General features: G+C 44.0%; 1 protein-coding gene across 1 annotated transcript in view; it reads right to left on the reverse strand.

Annotated features, from left to right (window-relative positions):
- Positions 1–20322, reverse strand: part of LOC124035945 (MAM domain-containing glycosylphosphatidylinositol anchor protein 1-like) — a 447455-nt gene that overhangs the window by 58195 nt on the left and 368938 nt on the right. Inside the window, exons 15-16 of the mRNA XM_046349921.1 lie at positions 19837–19989; positions 16640–16801 (exon numbers count right to left, since the gene is read on the reverse strand). Of these exons, the coding sequence (XP_046205877.1) occupies positions 16640–16801; positions 19837–19989 (315 nt within the window). The remainder of the gene's footprint in view (positions 1–16639; positions 16802–19836; positions 19990–20322) is intronic.

Consider the following 20322-nt stretch of genomic DNA (forward strand, 5'->3'; position numbering starts at 1 on the left):
TTGCCCACTTCCGACCTCGGACTGGCGACTCTTGCAGCTGGTCCCGAATAGATGGGAAACTAACCAGAATAGAAAGAGTGGGAGTTGCCGGTGCACAACTGAGCAAGAGGACAAGCACATTAGAGTGTCTAGTTTGAGAAAAAGATGTCTCACAAGACCTCAACTGGCAGCTTCATTAAATAGTACCCGCATAACCAAATTCTCAACATCAACAGTGATGAGGTAACTCCCGGATTCTGACCTTCTAGGCAGAGTTGCAAGGAAAACGCCATATGTCAGACTGGCCAATAAAAATAAAATATTAAGATGGGCAAAAGAACACACACACTGGACAGAGGAACTCTGCCTCGAAGGCCAGTATCCCGGAGACGCTTCTTCACTGTTGACGTTGAGACTGGTGTTTTGCAGGTACTATCCAATGAAGCTGCCAGTTGAGGACTTGTGAGGTGTCTGTTTCTCAAACTACACACTCTAATGTACTTGTCCTCTTGCTCAGTTGTGCACCGGGGCCTCCCACTCCTCTTTCTATTCTGGTTAGAGACAGTTTGCGCTGTTCTGTGAAGGGAGCAGTGCACAGCGTTGTACGAGATCTTTAGTTTCTTGTTAATTTCTCGCATGGAATAGCCTTCATTTATCAGAACAAAAATAGAATGACGAGTTTCAGAAGAATGTCTTTGTTTCTTTTCATTTTGAGCCTGTATTCGAACCCGCTGACACTCCAGATACTCAACTAGTTTAAAGAAGGCCAGTTGTATTGCTTTTTTAATGAGCACAAAAGTTTTCAGCTGTGCTGACACAATTACAAAAGTGTTTTCTAATGATCAATTAGCCTTTTAAAATTAATAAACTTGGATTAGCTAGCACAACCTGCCATTGGAACACAGGACTGATGGTTGTTGATAATGGGCCTCTATGCCTATGTAGATATTCCATAAAAATCGGCCATTTTCAGCTACAATAGTCATTTAAAACATTAACAATGTCTACACTGTATTTCTGATCAATTTGATGTTATTTTACTGGACAAAATAATTGATTGATTTTCTTTCAAAAACAAAGACATTTCTAAGTAATGTAATCCTAGATTCAGATCATTCAGGCGAGAAAAAACAATCACCCATAGGCCAGTCGTGTGAGAAACTCGACGTCATACAAGTGGTCAGACAAGTGCAAATTAGGGTCAGTAAAAAAAACTTTAAGCTCGTCTCTCAATTAAAAAAAACCTGTCAATACTGTAAGAATATTTTGAAGATAAATACACAATGCAGAGTTCGAGAGGACGAGAGGACTAGAATTAATGTAGAATTAATGATCACTAGGGAATTGTCAATGTAAATAGGAGTTGGGTTTCAGTTTAACATCTGTTCAGAATCTGTGGAATATCACTCCTGATTTCAGAGCGACGTGTGCTACGTGTGCCACGTTTTCATTGGTCTGTACAATGAGTCGAGAGTAAGATACTTATTTGACGTTGTACTGCAAGGACTTCGGATTGGTCAACCCCAGGCTGGGGTGGGGGGTTATAAATGGAATCCTGTTCCTTTTTTCGGTGGGGAAAAGCTGAGGACAGGGGAGACTGAACATTTATCTTCCAGCATAACATCTTGATTTGTCCTCTCTGAATAAACCCATTTTCCTCCATCCGATTTGCTTTGGAGTTTGTTATTGAAGAATAAAATAATTTGCTAACAATACTTTGCTCCTTGATAACCAGCACAATATGTTGTAAAACTGTTACATGGTCACTGCCCATATGATTGCATAATGCAGAAAATACGCGAAAGTTCAGGGGCCTTGCTTTAACAAAGTTAACAATTTTCACTGTAGTGTCCAAAACATCTTTCAAGCTATCAGGCATTTCCTTGGCATACCCCCAGGGGTATGTGTACCCCAGTTTGGGAATACCTGCCCTAAAGCATACAAAAATTATACACACCTCGGCCTAAACATCAGCGCCACAGGAAACTTCCACAAAGATGTGAACAATCAGAGAAACAAGGAAAGATTGGCCTTCTATGCTATCAAAAGGAATATATAATCTGGCACACCAATTAGGAACTGGCAAAGAATACTTGAATCAGTTATATAGCCCATTGCTCTTAATGGTTGTGAGGTCTGGCCTCTCACCAACCAAGAATTCACTAAATGGGACAAACACCAAATTGAAACTGCATGTAGAATTGTAGGCACTGGGAGTCGAGAAGCAGGTGGTAAGTTTAACAAACCAAAGAACAATACACCATCAGCGTAGCATTTTAACATGAAACAGAAGCAATACTGCCTGGGGAATGAACCTAAGGGAGTGTCAGATAAAGGGGGGTTAATGAGTGAGGTAATGGAGTCCAGGTGTGCCTCATGATGAAGTGCAGGTGTCCGTAATGATTAATGCCAGGTACGCGTAATGATGGTTGCCAGGACCGGTGGTTAGTAAACAGGTGATGTTGGAGAGGGGAAGGGGGTGTAGAAGTGACATGAATTCTGCAAAAATATCCTGTGTACAATGTAAATCACCAAATAATGCATGCAGAGCAGAATTAGGCCAATACCCGCTAATGATCAAAATCCAGAAAAGAGCTGTTCTACAACCACCTAAAAGGAAGTGATTCCCAAACGTTTCGTAACAAAGCCATTACCTACAGAGAGATGAACCTGGAGAAGAGTTCCCTAAGCAAGCTGGTCCTGAGGCTCTGTATATAAACACAATCAGACCCCATCGAGCCTCAGGACAGCAACACAATTAGACCCAACCAAATCATGAGAAAACAAAAAAGATAATTACCCTGACACAATGGAAATAATTAAATTTTAAAAACTGAGCAAACGAGAATGCTATTTAGTCCTAAACAGAGAGTACACAGAGGAAGAATACCTGACCACTGTGACTGACCCAAAAATAAAGAAATCTTTGACTATGTATAGACTCAGTGAGCATAGCCTTGCTATTGAGAAAGGTCGCTGTAGGCAGATCTGGTTCTCAAGAGAAGACAGGCTATGGGCACACTGCCCACAATATGAGGTGGAAACTGAGCTGCACTTCTTAACCTCCTGCCAAATGTATGGCAATATTAGAGACACATATTTCCCTCAGATTACACAGATCCACAAAGCATTTGAAAACAAATCCAGTTTTGATAAACTCATATCTATTGGGTGAAATACCACAGTGTGCAATCACAGGAGCCAGATCTTTTGATCTGTTGACGCAAGAAAAAGGCAACCAGTGAAGAGCAAAAACCATTGTAAATACAACCTATTTTTATGTTTAGTTATTTTCCCTTTTTTACTTGAACTATTTGCATATCATTACAACACTGTATATAGACATATGACATTTTGTCATGTTTTGTCTTAGATTGTCTTGTCATTATGCTTTCCCTTCTGTTCGTTTCCCCCTGCTGGTCTTATTAGGTTCGTTCCCTTTTTCTATCCCTCTCTCTCCCCCTCCCTCTCTCTCCTCTCTCTATCGTTCCGTTCCTGCTCCCAGCTGTTCCTATTCCCCTAATCAATCATTTAGTCTTCCCACACCTGTTCCTTATCTTTTCCCCTGATTAGAGTCCCTATTTCTTCCCTTGTTTTCCGTTCCTGTCCTGTCGGATCCTTGTCTATTGTTCACCGTGCTGTGTCTGTGTATCGCCCTGTCGTGTCGTGTTTCCCTCAGATGCTGCGTGGAGAGCAGGTGTCTGAGTCTGCTAGGTTCAAGTGCCTTCCCGAGGCAACCTGCAGTTCTTGATCGAGTCTCCAGTCTGTTCTCGTCATTACGAGTGAATTATGTCTTATGTTTGTAGAATTACTTTTCTGGATTAAAGACTCTGTTTTCGCCAAGTCGCTTTTGGGTCCTCATTCACCTGCATGACAGAAGGATCCGACCAAAGAATGGACCCAGCGACTACAGACGTTCGTAACACTGCCGTCGAGATCCAAGGAGCCATGCTCGGCAGACACGAGCAGGAATTGTCTGCTGCTCGCCATGCCGTGGAGAACCTGTCCGCTCAGGTTTCCGACCTCTCTGGACAGTTCCAGAGTCTTCGTCTCGTGCCACCTGTTACTTCCTGGCCTGCCGAGCCTCCGGAACCTAGGGTTAATAACCCACCTTGCTACTCCGGGCAGCCCACGGAGTGCCGCTCCTTTCTCACCCAGTGTGATATTGTGTTCTCTCTCCAACCCAACACATACTCTAGCGAGAGAGCTCGGGTTGCTTACGTCATTTCACTCCTTACTGGCCGGGCTCGAGAGTGGGGCACAGCTATCTGGGAGGCAAGGGCTGATTGTTCAAACAATTACCAGAACTTTAAGGAGGAGATGATTCGGGTTTTTGACCGTTCAGTTTTTGGTAGGGAGGCTTCTAGGGCCCTGGCTTCCCTATGCCAAGGTGATCGATCCATAACGGATTACTCTATAGAGTTTCGCACTCTTGCTGCCTCTAGTGACTGGAACGAGCCGGCGCTGCTCGCTCGTTTTCTGGAGGGACTCCACGCAGTGGTCAAAGATGAGATTCTCTCTCGGGAGGTTCCCGCCAGTGTGGACTCTTTGATTGCTCTCGCCATCCGCATAGAACGACGGGTAGATCTTCGTCACCAAGCTCGTGGAAGAGAGCTCGCGTCAACGGTGTTTCCCTGCTCCGCATCGCAACCATCTCCCTCCTCTGGCTCAGAGACTGAGCCCATGCAGCTGGGAGGTATTCGCATCTCGACTAAGGAGAGGGAACGGAGGATCACCAACCGCCTGTGCCTCTATTGCGGATTTGATGGACATTTTGTCAATTCGTGTCCAGTAAAAGGCCAGAGCTCATCAGTAAGCGGAGGGCTACTGGTGAGCGCTACTACTCAGGTCTCTTCATCTAGATCCTGTACTACTATGTTGGTCCATCTACGCTGGACCGGTTCGGGTGCTACATGCAGTGCCTTGATTGACTCGGGGGCTGAGGGTTGTTTCATGGACGAAGCATGGGCTCGGAAACATGACATTCCTTTCAGACAGTTAGACAAGCCTACGCCCATGTTTGCCTTAGATGGTAGTCATCTTCCCAGTATCAGATTTGAGACACTACCTTTAACTCTCACAATATCTGGTAACCACAGTGAGACTATTTCTTTTTTGATTTTTCGTTCACCTTTTACACCTGTTGTTTTGGGTCATCCCTGGCTAGTATGTCATAATCCTTCTATTAATTGGTCTAGTAATTCTATCCTATCCTGGAACGTTTCTTGTCATGTGAAGTGTTTAATGTCTGCCATCCCTCCCATTTCTTCTGTCCCCACTTCTCAGGAGGAACCTGGCGATTTGACAGGAGTGCCGGAGGAATATCATGATCTGCGCACGGTCTTCAGTCGGTCCCGAGCCAACTCCCTTCCTCCTCACCGGTCGTATGATTGTAGTATTGATCTCCTTCCGGGGACCACTCCCCCTCGGGGTAGACTATACTCTCTGTCGGCTCCCGAACGTAAGGCTCTCGAGGATTATTTATCTGTGTCTCTTGACGCCGGTACCATAGTGCCTTCTTCCTCTCCGGCCGGGGCGGGGTTCTTTTTGTTAAGAAAAAGGACGGTACTCTGCGCCCCTGCGTGGATTATCGAGGGCTGAATGACATAACGGTTAAGAATCGTTATCCGCTTCCCCTTATGTCATCAGCCTTCGAGATTCTGCAGGGAGCCAGGTGCTTTACTAAGTTGGACCTTCGTAACGCTTACCATCTCGTGCGCATCAGAGAGGGGGACGAGTGGAAAACGGCGTTTAACACTCCGTTAGGGCATTTTGAGTACCGGGTTCTGCCATTTGGTCTCGCCAATGCGCCAGCTGTTTTTCAGGCATTAGTTAATGATGTTCTGAGAGACATGCTGAACATCTTTGTTTTTGTCTATCTTGACGATATCCTGATTTTTTCACCGTCACTCGAGATTCATGTTCAGCACGTTCGACGTGTTCTACAGCGCCTTTTAGAGAATTGTCTCTACGTGAAGGCTGAGAAGTGCTCTTTTCATGTCTCCTCCGTTACTTTTCTCGGTTCCGTTATTTCCGCTGAAGGCATTCAGATGGATTCCGCTAAGGTCCAAGCTGTCAGTGATTGGCCCGTTCCAAGGTCACGTGTCGAGTTGCAGCGCTTTTTAGGTTTCGCTAATTTCTATCGGCATTTCATTCGTAATTTCGGTCAAGTTGCTGCCCCTCTCACAGCTCTTACTTCTGTCAAGACGTGTTTTAAGTGGTCCGGTTCCGCCCAGGGAGCTTTTGATCTTCTAAAAGAACGTTTTACGTCCGCTCCTATCCTCGTTACTCCTGACGTCACTAGACAATTCATTGTCGAGGTTGACGCTTCAGAGGTAGGCGTGGGAGCCATTCTATCCCAGCGCTTCCAGTCTGACGATAAGGTTCATCCTTGCGCTTATTTTTCTCATCGCCTGTCGCCATCTGAACGCAACTATGATGTGGGTAACCGCGAACTGCTCGCCATCCGCTTAGCCCTAGGCGAATGGCGACAGTGGTTGGAGGGGGCGACCGTTCCTTTTGTCGTTTGGACAGACCATAAGAACCTTGAGTACATCCGTTCTGCCAAACGACTTAATGCCCGTCAAGCTCGTTGGGCGTTGTTTTTCGCTCGTTTCGAGTTTGTGATTTCTTACCGTCCGGGTAGCAAAAACACCAAGCCTGATGCCTTATCCCGTCTGTTTAGTTCTTCTGTGGCTTCTACTGATCCCGAGGGGATTCTTCCTTATGGGCGTGTTGTCGGGTTGACAGTCTGGGGAATTGAAAGACAGGTTAAGCAAGCACTCATGCACACTGCGTCGCCGCGCGCTTGTCCTAGTAACCTCCTTTTCGTTCCTGTTTCCACTCGTCTGGCTGTTCTTCAGTGGGCTCACTCTGCCAAGTTAGCTGGTCATCCCGGTGTTCGAGGCACTCTTGCGTCTATTCGCCAGCGCTTTTGGTGGCCGACTCAGGAGCGTGACACGCGCCGTTTCGTGGCTGCTTGTTCGGACTGCGCGCAGACTAAGTCGGGTAACTCTCCTCCTGCCGGTCGTCTCAGACCGCTCCCCATTCCTTCTCGACCATGGTCTCACATCGCCCTAGACTTCATTACCGGTCTGCCTTTGTCTGCGGGGAAGACTGTGATTCTTACGGTTGTCGATAGGTTCTCTAAGGCGGCACATTTCATTCCCCTCGCTAAACTTCCTTCCGCTAAGGAGACGGCACAAATCATCATCGAGAATGTGTTCAGAATTCATGGCCTCCCGTTAGACGCCGTTTCAGACAGAGGCCCGCAATTCACGTCACAGTTTTGGAGGGAGTTCTGTCGTTTGATTGGTGCGTCCGTCAGTCTCTCTTCCGGGTTTCATCCCCAGTCTAACGGTCAAGCAGAGAGGGCCAATCAGACGATTGGTCGCATACTACGCAGCCTTTCTTTCAGAAACCCTGCGTCTTGGGCAGAACAGCTCCCTGGGCAGAATACGCTCACAACTCGCTTCCTTCGTCTGCTACCGGGTTATCTCCGTTTCAGAGTAGTCTGGGTTACCAGCCTCCTCTGTTCTCATCCCAGCTTGCCGAGTCCAGCGTTCCCTCCGCTCAAGCGTTTGTCCAACGTTGTGAGCGCACCTGGAGGAGGGTGAGGTCTGCACTTTGCCGTTACAGGGCACAGACTGTGAGAGCCGCCAATAAACGCAGGATTAAGAGTCCTAGGTATTGTTGCGGCCAGAGAGTGTGGCTTTCCACTCGCAACCTTCCTCTTACGACAGCTTCTCGTAAGTTGACTCCGCGGTTCATTGGTCCGTTCCGTGTCTCCCAGGTCATCAATCCTGTCGCTGTGCGACTGCTTCTTCCGCGACATCTTCGTCGCGTCCATCCTGTCTTCCATGTCTCCTGTGTCAAGCCCTTTCTTCGCACCCCCGTTCGTCTTCCCTCCCCCTCCCGTCCTTGTCGAGAGCGCACCTATTTACAAGGTACGTAGGATCATGGACATGCGTTCTCGGGACGGGGTCACCAATACTTAGTGGATTGGGAGGGTTACGGTCCTGAGGAGAGGAGTTGGGTTCCGTCTCGGGACGTGCTGGACCGTTCACTTATTGATGATTTCCTCCGTTGCCGCCAGGATTCCTCCTCGAGTGCGCCAGGAGGCGCTCGGTGAGTGGGGGGGTACTGTCATGTTTTGTCTTAGATTGTCTTGTCATTATGCTTTCCCTTCTGTTCGTTTCCCCCTGCTGGTCTTATTAGGTTCGTTCCCTTTTTCTATCCCTCTCTCTCCCCCTCCCTCTCTCTCCTCTCTCTATCGTTCCTGCTCCCAGCTGTTCCTATTCCCCTAATCAATCATTTAGTCTTCCCACACCTGTTCCTTATCTTTTCCCCTGATTAGAGTCCCTATTTCTTCCCTTGTTTTCCGTTCCTGTCCTGTCGGATCCTTGTCTATTGTTCACCGTGCTGTGTCTGTGTATCGCCCTGTCGTGTCGTGTTTCCCTCAGATGCTGCGTGGAGAGCAGGTGTCTGAGTCTGCTAGGTTCAAGTGCCTTCCCGAGGCAACCTGCAGTTCTTGATCGAGTCTCCAGTCTGTTCTCGTCATTACGAGTGAATTATGTCTTATGTTTGTAGAATTACTTTTCTGGATTAAAGACTCTGTTTTTGCCAAGTCGCTTTTGGGTCCTCATTCACCTGCATGACACATTTGAGATGTTTTATTCTTTTGGAACTTCTGTGAGTGTAATGTTTTTTGTAAAAACTTTTATTGTTTTTTAAACTTTTGTTTATTATCTATTTCACTTGCTATGGCAATGTAAACATATGTTTTCCATGCCAATAAAGCCTCTTGAATTGAATTGAAATAAATAGATGAGAGACAGGGGAGTGGGGTAGAGACATAGAGACCTAGGCCAAAACTTTCAGGACTGTGGAACTGGAAGAGAGGTGTGATTGTCTATGCGATTAAATTGTCAAAAGAAAAGATAAATTCAAGTCTTATCTGAGTTTTTAGCTACTATCCCGCCTGCTGTGCACCAGTGTCCTAACGCCTGCCAAACACCTGCCCTCTCCGTCATTAACAGAATAGCGGGAAAACAATGCCCGACGGGCAGGGGAGGGACGAAGGACACGGTCTACCATTGTCCTAGATAGCTGGCTACTAGGGGGTTAATCGGCGGGTGGCATCCAACGTTATGGTGCATTACCAGCTGTGTACCGGAATCCAAGCTTAAAGAAGTATAAAGAGGGTTTCCTAACGTTGCAGGAATACCCACATGCAGGAACGCCCAGAATTGCGGGCCACAATTGCACCCTTCTCCGTTTTGCTACTATGGAGGACAGAACGGGGGAGACTCTAGAGACCAACTCTCAACTCATTGCCCCCATCTGTCACATGCACTCCACCCCTACGTTACATCCCAGGGACACACTGCTTAGTGGCAGGGTGGCGGATTGTGTTCACTGAAATGCAGACACTAGCTGTTTGATGTAGCACAGGGCCCTTTCCATGCACTTGTTTATCTTCTGGTCACACTGGAACATCCAGCTCCTCCGCTGTGCGATATCAGAGAAGACCAATGTTGTCCCAGGAAACATTCAGATGACCACCTATAAATCTATGCATCTGCTGCACCAGTGCCGCCCCCTTTGTGTATCACAAGTCGTTTCCACAGAAGTGGATGACTAGGCTGTCAGTGGGAGAAGAGGCACTCTGCTTGTGCAGAATACTAAGCAGTTTGTGCCACTTCATGCCTTGCTCTCCGAGCCACCTAAAGTGATAGTTAATGAGTAGGCTACATGTTGATAATTTGTATATTTTCTAGGAGCTTGCTCGATTGTATTGTTAAAAGAGATTAGGGAATTTTTCCAGTTTACTCCATATTTGCTTAAATGGGTTTCTGGTTTTTCGCGTCCCTCTGGAAAATCAGCTGATAATATTAAATAAATACTAATAACTACATGATTTCTGTTGCCATTTGTTATTATCGTGTATTGTTACTTTTATTTCTGTGTTATGCTGTATTATAATGTTGCATAACAATGTTGTATAATCACCTTTCAACGTAAAAACCATGAAAAAAAACATCTATTTTAAGTGATTAGTAAGAATTGAAGCCAATAAGAAAGGAATTTCACAAGCTCCACAATGCCTACAGTACCAGTCATAAGTTTGGACACACTGTCACGACTTCTGCCGAAGTTGGCTTCCCTGCCTGTTCGGGCGGTGCTCGGCGGTCGTCGTCGCCGTCCTACTAGCCGCTACCGATCCCTTTTTTCATTTGTCTGTTGGTTTTTGTCTTATTAGTTTCACCTGTGTTTATTTTGGTTGAATTAGCTTCGCTATATGTAGTAGTTTGACCTGCCCTTGTTTTGTGCGGGATTGTCTTAATGTTACGTGTGTGCATGTTAGGTAGTGGTTTTATTTTATTTTATTTACTTGGCACCCTGTGGTTTTTGGGTTGTCTTGTATAGTGTCCTGTATTTTGTTGGGCTTATTATTTTGGTGTGCAAGAGTAAAGCACTTCAACTCAGTTACTCTCTCTCTCTGCGTCTGATTCCTGCACCCACCTAGTCCCGCGTGACACACACTTACTCATTCAAGTGTTTTTCTTCATTTTTTACTATTTTCTACATAGTAGAATAATAGTGAAGACATTAAAACTATGAAATAACATATATGAAATCAGGTAGTAACCAACAAAGTGTTAAACAATTCAAAATATATTTCATATTTGAGATTCTTCAAAGTAGCCACACTTGCCTTGATGACAGCTTTGCACACTGTTGGCATTCTCTTAGCCAGTTTCATGAGGTAGTCATCTGGAATGCATTTCAATTAATAGGTGTGCCTTGTTAAATGTTAATTTGTGGTATTTCTTTCCTTCATAATGCGTTTGAACAAAATCAGTTGTGTTGTGACAAGGAAGGGAAGGTATACAGAAATAGCCCTATTTTGTAAAAGACTGAGTCCATATTATGGCAAGAACTGCTCAAATAAGCAAAGATAAATGACAGTCCATCATTAAGACATGAAAGTCAGTCAATCCAGAACATTTCAAGAACTTTGAAAGTTTCTTCAAGTGCAGTCACAAAAACCATCAAGCGCTATGATGAAACTGGCTCTTGTGTGGACCGCTGCAGGAAAGGAAGAGTAAGAGTTACCTCTGCTGCAGAAGATTAATTCAATAGAGTTAACTGCACATCACATTGCAGCCCAAATAAATGCTTCACAGAGTTCACGTAACAGACACATCTCAACAACAATTCAGAGCAGACTGCGTGAATCAGGCCATAATTTTCATGGTCGAATTGCTGCAAAGAAACCACTACTAGACATCAAAAACAAGAAGATACTTGCTAATTCTGCATTCTGCAGAGATACGCCATCCCATCTGGTTTGTGCTTAGTGGGACTGTCACCCAACACACATCCAAGCTGTGTAAGGGAGTCATCCAGGCTGTGTAAGGGAGAGTGATGGAGTGCTGCTTCATGGCTCTTGGAAAAGCATTTAAAGTGAAGCTTGTTGAGAGAATGACAAGAGTGTCCAAAGCTGTCATCAAGGCAAAGGGTGGCAATTTGAAGAATATACAATATAAATACAGTTTGATTTGTTAAACACTTTTTTGGTTACTACATGATTCCATTTCATTGTGTTGATGTCTTGACTATTATTCTACAATGTAGAAAATAGCAAAAATAAAGAAAAACCCTTGAATGAGAAGGTGTGTCCAAACTTTTGACGGGTACTGTACACCACCCATCCTATTCCAAGGTTTTCTAGCACACAGTTTTTTTTATTAAAACCGTAGCTATGTTGGTCTTTTGTAGATAAAAACAATGTGCATTATTTGTATTTTGAATTTGACCTTTATTTAACTAGGCAAGTCAGTTAACACCTGTTTGGGATAGGAGGCAGCATTTTCACGTTCGGATGAAAAGCGTGCCCAGAGTAAACTTCCTGCTACTCAGGCCCAGAAGCTAATATATGCATGTTATTAGTATTATTGGATAGGAAACACTCTGAAGTTTCTAAAACTGTTTGAATGATGTCTGTGAGAATAACAGAATTCATTTGGCAGGCGAAAACCTGAGTAAAATCCAACCAGGAAGTGGGAAATCTGAGGTTTGTAGTTTTTCAACTCATTGCCTGTCGAATATACAGTGTCGTATTGCACTTCCACTAGATGTCAACAGAATGTTTAGAACGTTGTCTGAGGCTGCTACTGTGAAGTGGGGGCTGAATGAGAGTTGATTGAGTATGAGGCCTGGCAGAGCGACCTGCGTTCCATTGCATTCCTAAAAGACAAAGGAATTCTCCAGTTGGAACATTATTGAAGATTTATGTTAACATCCTAAAGATTGATTCTATATATCGTTTGACATGTTTCTACAAACTGTAATATAACCTTTTGAACTTTTCATCTGAACTTTCGCCTGGACTTGCCCGAGCCTCGTGAGTTTGGATTTGTTTACTAAATGCGCTAACAAAAGGAGGTATTTGGACATAAATTATGGACTTTATCAAACAAAACAAAAGTTTATTGTGGAAATGGGATTCCTGGGAGTGTATTCTGATGAAGATCATCAAAGGTAGGTGAATATTTATAATGCTATTTCTGACTTTTACTGACTCCACAACATGGTGGGTATCTGCATGACTTGTTTTTGTGCCTGAGCACCGTACTCAGATTATTACATGGTTTGCTTTTTCCGTAAAGCTTTTTTGAAATCTGATACAGCGGTTGCAACTAGGGGGCAGTATTTTCATTTTTGGATAAAAAACGTTCCCGTTTTAAACAGGATATTTTGTCACGACAAGATGCTCGACTATGCATATAATTGACAGCTTTGGATAGAAAACACTAACGTTTCCAAAACTGCAAAGATATTGTCTGTGAGTGCAACAGAACTGATGTTACAGGCAAAACCCAGATAAAAATCCAATCAGGAAGTGCCCCATATTTTGACAGCGCTGCATGCCAATGACTCCTTATATGGCTGTGAATGGGCTACGAATGAGCATACGTTTTCTACATATTCCCCAAGGTGTCTACAGCATTGTGGCATTTTTTTACGCATTTATGTTGAAGAATAGCCGTAAGGGACCACATTGAGCAAGTGGTCACATGATGGCTCCTGCAGAAAATCTTGCGTAAAATACTGAGGTAGCTATTATTCCAATCGCTTCCAATGAGAAACCAATTGTCCTGACAGATATATTATCGAATAGATGTGTGAAAAACACCTTGAGGATTGATTCTAAACAATGTTTGCCATGTTTCTGTCGATATTATGGAGCTAATTTGGAAAAAAGTTTGGCGTTTGTAGTGACCGCATTTTCCGGTCGATTTCTCAGCCAAACGTGAAGAACAAACGGGAGCTATTTCACCTACAAAAATAATAGTTTTGGAAAAAAGGAACATTTGCTATCTAACTGGGTGTCTCCTGAGTGAAAACATCCAAAGTTCTTCAAAGGTAAATGATTTAATTTGATTGCTTATCTTATTTTCGTGAAAATGTTGCCTGCTGCCAGCAAGGCATAATGATATGCTAGGCTATGATAAACTTACAGTTAACGCTAGACAAGCATTTGTGTAAGGCATATTTTAAAAATCTGAGATGACAGTGTGATTAACAAAAGGCTAAGCTGTGTCTCAATATATTTAATTTGTGATTTTCATGAATAGGAACATTTTCTAGGGATATTTATGTCCGCTGCGTTATGCTAATTAGTTTTAGGCAATGATTACACTCCCGCATGCGGGATGGGTAGTATCAAGAAGTTAAGGAGAAGTATATCTATACTTCTGTGCATAAAACTTGTATCTTTTATCAACGTTTATTATGAGCATTTCTGTAAATTGATGTAGCTCCCTGAAAACTCGCAGTGTGTTTTCGAGCCAAACATAACGCACCAATGTAAACTGAGATTTTTGGATATAAATATGAACTTTATCGAACAAAACATATGTATTGTGTAACATGAAGTCCTATGATTACCATCTGACAAAGATCATTAAAGGTTAGTGATTCATTTTATCTCTATCTCTATTTCTGCTTTTTGTGACTCCTCTCTTTGGCTGGAAAAATGGCTGTATTTTTTGTGACTAGGTGCAGACCTAACATAATTGCATGGTATACTTTTGTCATAAAGCCTTTTTGAAATCGGACACTATGGTGGGATTAACAACAAGTTTATCTTTAAAATGGTGTATATGTATGTTTGAGGAATTTTAATTATGAGATTTTTGTTGTTTGTTTGAATTTGGCGCCCTGCACTTTCACTGGATGTTGGTCAGGTGGGACGTTAGCGTCCCACATACCCTAGAGAGGTTAACTAGCTAACGTTAGCTGGCTAGCTCATTAGATAATGTTACATGACGTGTGTACAGCACCCGTTGAATATGGCCAATGTCAGTATACTTCTGCAAAAAAAGCGTAATGAAGTTGTTGCCAGCAGAGCTGGTTAGGCTGTTTTCATGTTATCCATAGGTAAACAAATCATCGGCCGGAGCGTCAGGTGTGCGCTCCAAGAGCACTCCGAGATGGATGAGGATAAAGCTTAGGAGGTTGTGAACAATGATGAGTGGGTGTAGACAAAGAGGAGCTTTTCACTAGATACCAAATCACTCAAAGGGCAATTATCTCAAAAGTGAGTTCACAAGTTGGTCAACTTTCAAATCAGAAATAATTTCCCATTGTTCCTCTAATGCAGTGTATGATATACCATTTGTAAAAAACACCATTTCATATTTTGCTACATAAGACCGAATCCAGGTGGTGAGTCATGTATATACTCAGACTGTACAAAACATTAGGAACACCTGCTCTTTCCATGACATAGACTGATCAGGTGAATCCAGGTGAAATCTATGATCACTTATCACCTGTTGAATCCACTTTAATCAGTGTAGCTGAAGGGGAGGAGACAGGTTAAAGAAGGGTTTTTAAGCCTTGAGACAATTGAGACATAGATTTTGTATGTGTGCCATTCAGATGGTGTATGGGCAAGACAAAATATTTAGGTTTCTTTGAACGGGGTATGGTAGTATGTGCCAGGCACAAGTGTGTCAAGAACTGCAATTCTGCTGAATTTTTCACGCTCAACAGTTTTCCGTGTGTATCAAGAATGTTCTACCACCAAAAGGACATCCAGCCAATTTGACACAAATGCTGCAGGATTATTTTCCTCCTGCAACAAGATGGGTCATATTAAGAGCCGACATCTGTACTATCCTCGTGAGGACTTCTGGTCTCCACAAGGATTGTAAAACCAAAAACACACACACACACACCCTCCACACCCATAAATCACCAGTGCCCGGTTGTTGACATCGACAAAGTGTGCCATGAGATCTATACACTTGATAAACCCATCTGATAGCACGCACTATGATGAACCACTTCCCCAGTGACTGATTGCGTCACACCCCCTCTCGTAAATCACCCAGCGACACCCCCTCTGGCCCCTTCTCTTCCCACCACCACCCTGCCCTTGAGGAGTACATACACACGCATGCAGGAACACATACACACACCCACAAACTGACAGAAAAACTGTCACATGTACTCACGTGCACACAAACACACACACACACACACACACACACACACACACACACACACACACACACACACACACACACACACATGCACGTACACACACAGATGGGGTGTATCTGAAACACACTCTACAAGTGGAGTGCGGTGGAAGTGGGCTTTTGACAGAGGAGAAATAAAGCTTATGGTTCTGAAACTGACAGTTTTCCCACAATCTATCTATGTCATTGTGCTCATTGTCATCTATTGTCGAGTCCTAGTAAGACAATGATATAGTAAGCATGCCAACCTTTCCCTAGACATTCATACGTGGGTCTCACGACAGCAACTGCACATCCCCTCACCAGGGCTATGCCAGTCTGCCTTGTGTGTGTGTTTATGTGTGGGTGTAAGTGCGCATGTAGGTGTAAGTGCGTGCGTGTGTTAGTGTGTGCCACGTGAGTAAGAGCATGTCTGTCTGTCTGCCTGTGTATGTGGTTGTGCCTGTGTGTATGTATGTACATGCTTGTGCAGGCGTGCATGTATATTTGTGTGTTTGTGCATGCCTGTGTGTGTGTGCGTGCAATGCATGTGTATGTGTGTGTGTGTGTGCGCGTGTATGCCCGCGCCCGTGTGTCTGATGCTGAGTCGGCTGAGGCATCATCTGTGCCAGGTGGAGTGTGTGGAGGGGTGAGGTCGGCAAGGCCACCTGGTGAGGGGAGCAGTGTAGGGGTAGTGTGTGCCAGCTGTGCCATTCTTGGGGATGTGCAGGGCAGCAGTTGAGAGCAGTTGTCCCTGATGCAACATGGGCAGAGAGGAAAGTGCTGACACACACACACACACACACGTGCACAAATACAGATGAGCATTCACTCAACCACTCATTCATTCACCTCACTCACTCACTCAAACACACAGACCCCTCACTGACGCTTGAACCCCTATATTACAATAGCTTTTCAACACTGACCCTAACAACCTCAAAAATGGCAAAATGGCAAAATGGTGCTAAGAACATCAGGGCCCGGACTAGGACCGCCATAGATTGGGAGTAAAGCCCTGTGATACTAGCTTGTACGTCAAGCTGCCTTACGCTATAGAAACATTATGGCTTGGACAAGGCTACTTGCTTTTACTTCTGAACTTATGTGGCTCAGGTACTCACCGATGTGCTTGCCTTTCATGTGGTAGAAGAATGAGACACAGTAGGGGAGACGACCGGAGCCCTTGGGGCCTCTGGTAGCAGTAACATTGTAGAGAGGGGACAGGAGACGGGCATTGTCCCCAGCGACCCGCGGACGAGAGGCCTCGATGTACATGTAGTAACCTAGAAGGGGGAGAGGGGAGGGAGAGACACATATGGTTCGAGACGGTGGTTTTGGTCCCATTTTACATTTGGGATTATTTGTAAATCCTGGTGAATTCTGCATGCCGCAAATAGGTATGACAGTTGTAATTGCCATGAAATACCTATACCTATGTTACTCAACATAAGCGGCAAAGAAAACGCCATCCCTCTTTGTGACTGCAACATCAGAGATATCACATCGCTGGACCTTTTAATTATGGCCATCTGTGGTACAGTCTGTAGATGAAGTGTTAATCTCACATATAAAAGTTCATATTCAGTTAACTATTCTGCTAATTCTGTCCTATTCTTGTAATTGCGGCTAAAGCATAAATTGGAGGGGGGAAAAAAACACTTCAAAAACCTTGTATCTCAAACAGACTATAAAAATAATGCTTGCTATTTCCTCATGTACACTGAACAAAAATATAAACGCAACATGTAAAGTGTTTCATGATCTGAAATAAAGAATCCCAAAAATGCTCCATACGCACAAAAAAGGTATTTCTCTCAAAGTTTGTGCACAAATCGGTTTACATCCCTCTTAGTCAGCATTTCTCCTTTGCCAAGATAATCCATATAATATTATTGGCCACTTTAAAATGTGCAGTTTTGTCACACGACACAATGCCGCAGATGTCTCAAGTGTTGAGGTGCAATTGACATACTGACTACAGGAATGTCTACCAGAGCTGTTGCCAGATAATTGACTGTTCATTTCTCTACCATAAGCCACCTCCAACATCGTTTTAGAACATTTGGTAGTACATCCAACCAGCCTCACAACTGCAGACCAGATGTAATCATGCCACCCAGGACCTCCAAATCCGGCTTCTTCACCTGTGGGATCGAGGGGAGGAGGTGCTGAGGAGTATCTATGTCTGTAATTAAGCCCTTTTGTGGTGAAAAACTCATTCTGATTGGCTGGGCCTGGTTCCCCATTGGGTGGGCCTGGCTGCCAAGTGGGTGGGCATATGCCCTCCCAGGCCCACCCATGGCTGCACCCCTGCCCAGTCATGTGAAATGCATAGATTAGGGCCGAATTCATTGATTTTGATGGACTAATTTCCTTATATGAACAGTAACTCAGTGAAATCTTTGACATTTTTGTATGTTGCATTTATATTTTTGTTCAGTATAGTATGATATAGTATGAGCTGGCCAATGAGCTGGTCAATCAGTGGTCTAGAGGAGGATGAGCTGGCCAATAAGTGGTCTACTCGCATTAATATTTTTAATGACCGGTATGCACACAGCCAATACAATGCAGGAGTGGCTTTGGGACATGTCTCTGATGTCCTTGAGAAGTCCAGCCAGAGCCCAGACTTGAACCCGATTGAACATCTCTGGCGAGACCTGAAAATAGCTGTGCAGCGATACTCCCCATCCAACCTGACAGAGATTGAGAGGATCTGCAATGAACAATGGGAGAAACTCACCAAATACAGTTGTGCCAAGCTTGTAGCATCACAACCAAAAAGACTTGATCCTATAATCGCTGCCAGAGGTGCTTCAACAAAGAACTGAGTAAAGGGTCTGAATACGTATGTAAATATGAGTAAGGCAAAGGGTGGCTACTTTGAAGAATCTCAAATATAAAATATATTTTTATTTGTTTTAACACTTTTTTGTCTTACTACATTATTCCATGTGTCTTATTTAATTGTTTTGATGTCTTCACTATTATTACACAATGTAGAAAATATAAAAAATTAAGGAAAACCCTGGAATGGGTAGGTGTGTCCAAACTTTTGACTGGTACTGTGTATATATAAGTATTTTATTAAAACATTTTTATACGCTAAATATACACCCCTTCAAATAATTTGATTCAGATACTTCAGACACACACGCTTCTGACAGGTGTATAATATCGAGCACGAAGCCATGCAATCTCCATAGAAACATTTGCAGAAGATTCAGCCCGTACTGAAGAGCTCAGTTACTGTCAACATGGCACCGTCACAGGATGCCACCTGTTCTACAAGTCAGTTCGTCAAATTCCTGCCCTGCTTGAGCTGCCCAGGTCAACTGTAAGTGCTGTTATTGTGAAGTGGAAACGTCTAGGAGCAACAATGGCTCAGCCGCGAAGTGGTAAGCTACAGAAACTCAGTAGTGTGACCACCGAGCACTAAAGCTTGTAGCGCGTAAAAATTGTCTGTACCTCTCACTACTGAGTTCCAAACTGTCTCTGGAAGCAACGTCAGCACAATAACTGTTCCTCGGGAGCTTAGTGAAATGGGTTTTCATGGCCGAGCAGCCGCACACAAGCCTAAGATCACCATGCACAATGCCAAGTTTCAGCCGGAGTGGTGTAAAGTTTTCTGTCATTGGACAGAAGTGGAAACACGTTCTCTGGAGTGATGAATCACACTTCACCATCTGGCAGTCTGATGGACAAATCTGTGTTTGTCGGATGCCAGGAGAACACTACCTGCCCGTATGAATAGTGCCAACTGTAAAGTTTGGTGGAGGAATAATAATGGTCTGGGGCTATTTTTCATGGTTCGGACTAAGTCCATTAGGGGAAATTAAGAGAAATCTTAATGCTACAGCATACAATGATATATTCTAAAGGATTCTGTGCTTCCAACTTTTGGGAAACCCCTTTCCCCTTTCCTATTTCAGCATGAAAGCGAGGTCCATACAGAAATGGTTTGCCAAGATGTGGAAGAACTTGACTGGCATGCACCGCAACCCCATTGAACACCTTTGGGATGAATTGGAACGCCAACTAATTATGGCTGGCATTGGTTACATCAATCTGCTACAATATCAATGTTGCCAGCTAAGTTTTATGAGGAGATCTGGGCTATCTGAAAGGCTATCTGAATGTGCACACTATGGAAGTTTTTTTTAAATGCACTGACTGTCATGTGACTAAAATGGCTGTGACTAAAACTAGAAATAAAGTCCAGAGTTTAAGTCGACTGATAATAACTACAACTAACGAAAAAAGTAACTGCCAAAATTAACACTGCTTAAAGGGATGTGTGTACATTTCAGGAAGATACCTTCTTTGTTTCCACTCCTGTCCATCTCTGGGCCGGTATTGGACGAGCGCTTGGGGTTCTGGGTCAGGTGGTTCTGTCTAGTCCAATCAAACTTGTCACCCCGGTCCTGGGAGAAACCACAGATGCGCTCGTCCTCAAAGCCACAGACGTGGTCTGTTGAGAGCGAGAGTATGAGCGAGAAGGGGATATAGAAAGAGCGAGAATACAGAGGTTGAAGAGGATGAGCAATAACATTGATAGCGACAGAGACACAAAGAAGTGAGGAAAAAGAGGCAGAGGAAATAGGGAAGAGTGAGGGATCAAAGAGAGAAGAGAGACAAAATTACGACACATTACCAAGTCATGGTGAAAAAGAGGGAGAGAGAGAGAGGAGAGACAAAGTTTGACGTTTTAAAATGACCAATGAATCACTTCAAGAACCTATTTGCATTCCAGTAACAATTCTCTGTTCTTTTCATCTCTGAATCACCCAAACTAACTAAAACC

Source organism: Oncorhynchus gorbuscha, linkage group LG05 (assembly GCF_021184085.1).
Source record: "Oncorhynchus gorbuscha isolate QuinsamMale2020 ecotype Even-year linkage group LG05, OgorEven_v1.0, whole genome shotgun sequence".
Lineage (NCBI taxonomy): Eukaryota > Metazoa > Chordata > Actinopteri > Salmoniformes > Salmonidae > Oncorhynchus > Oncorhynchus gorbuscha.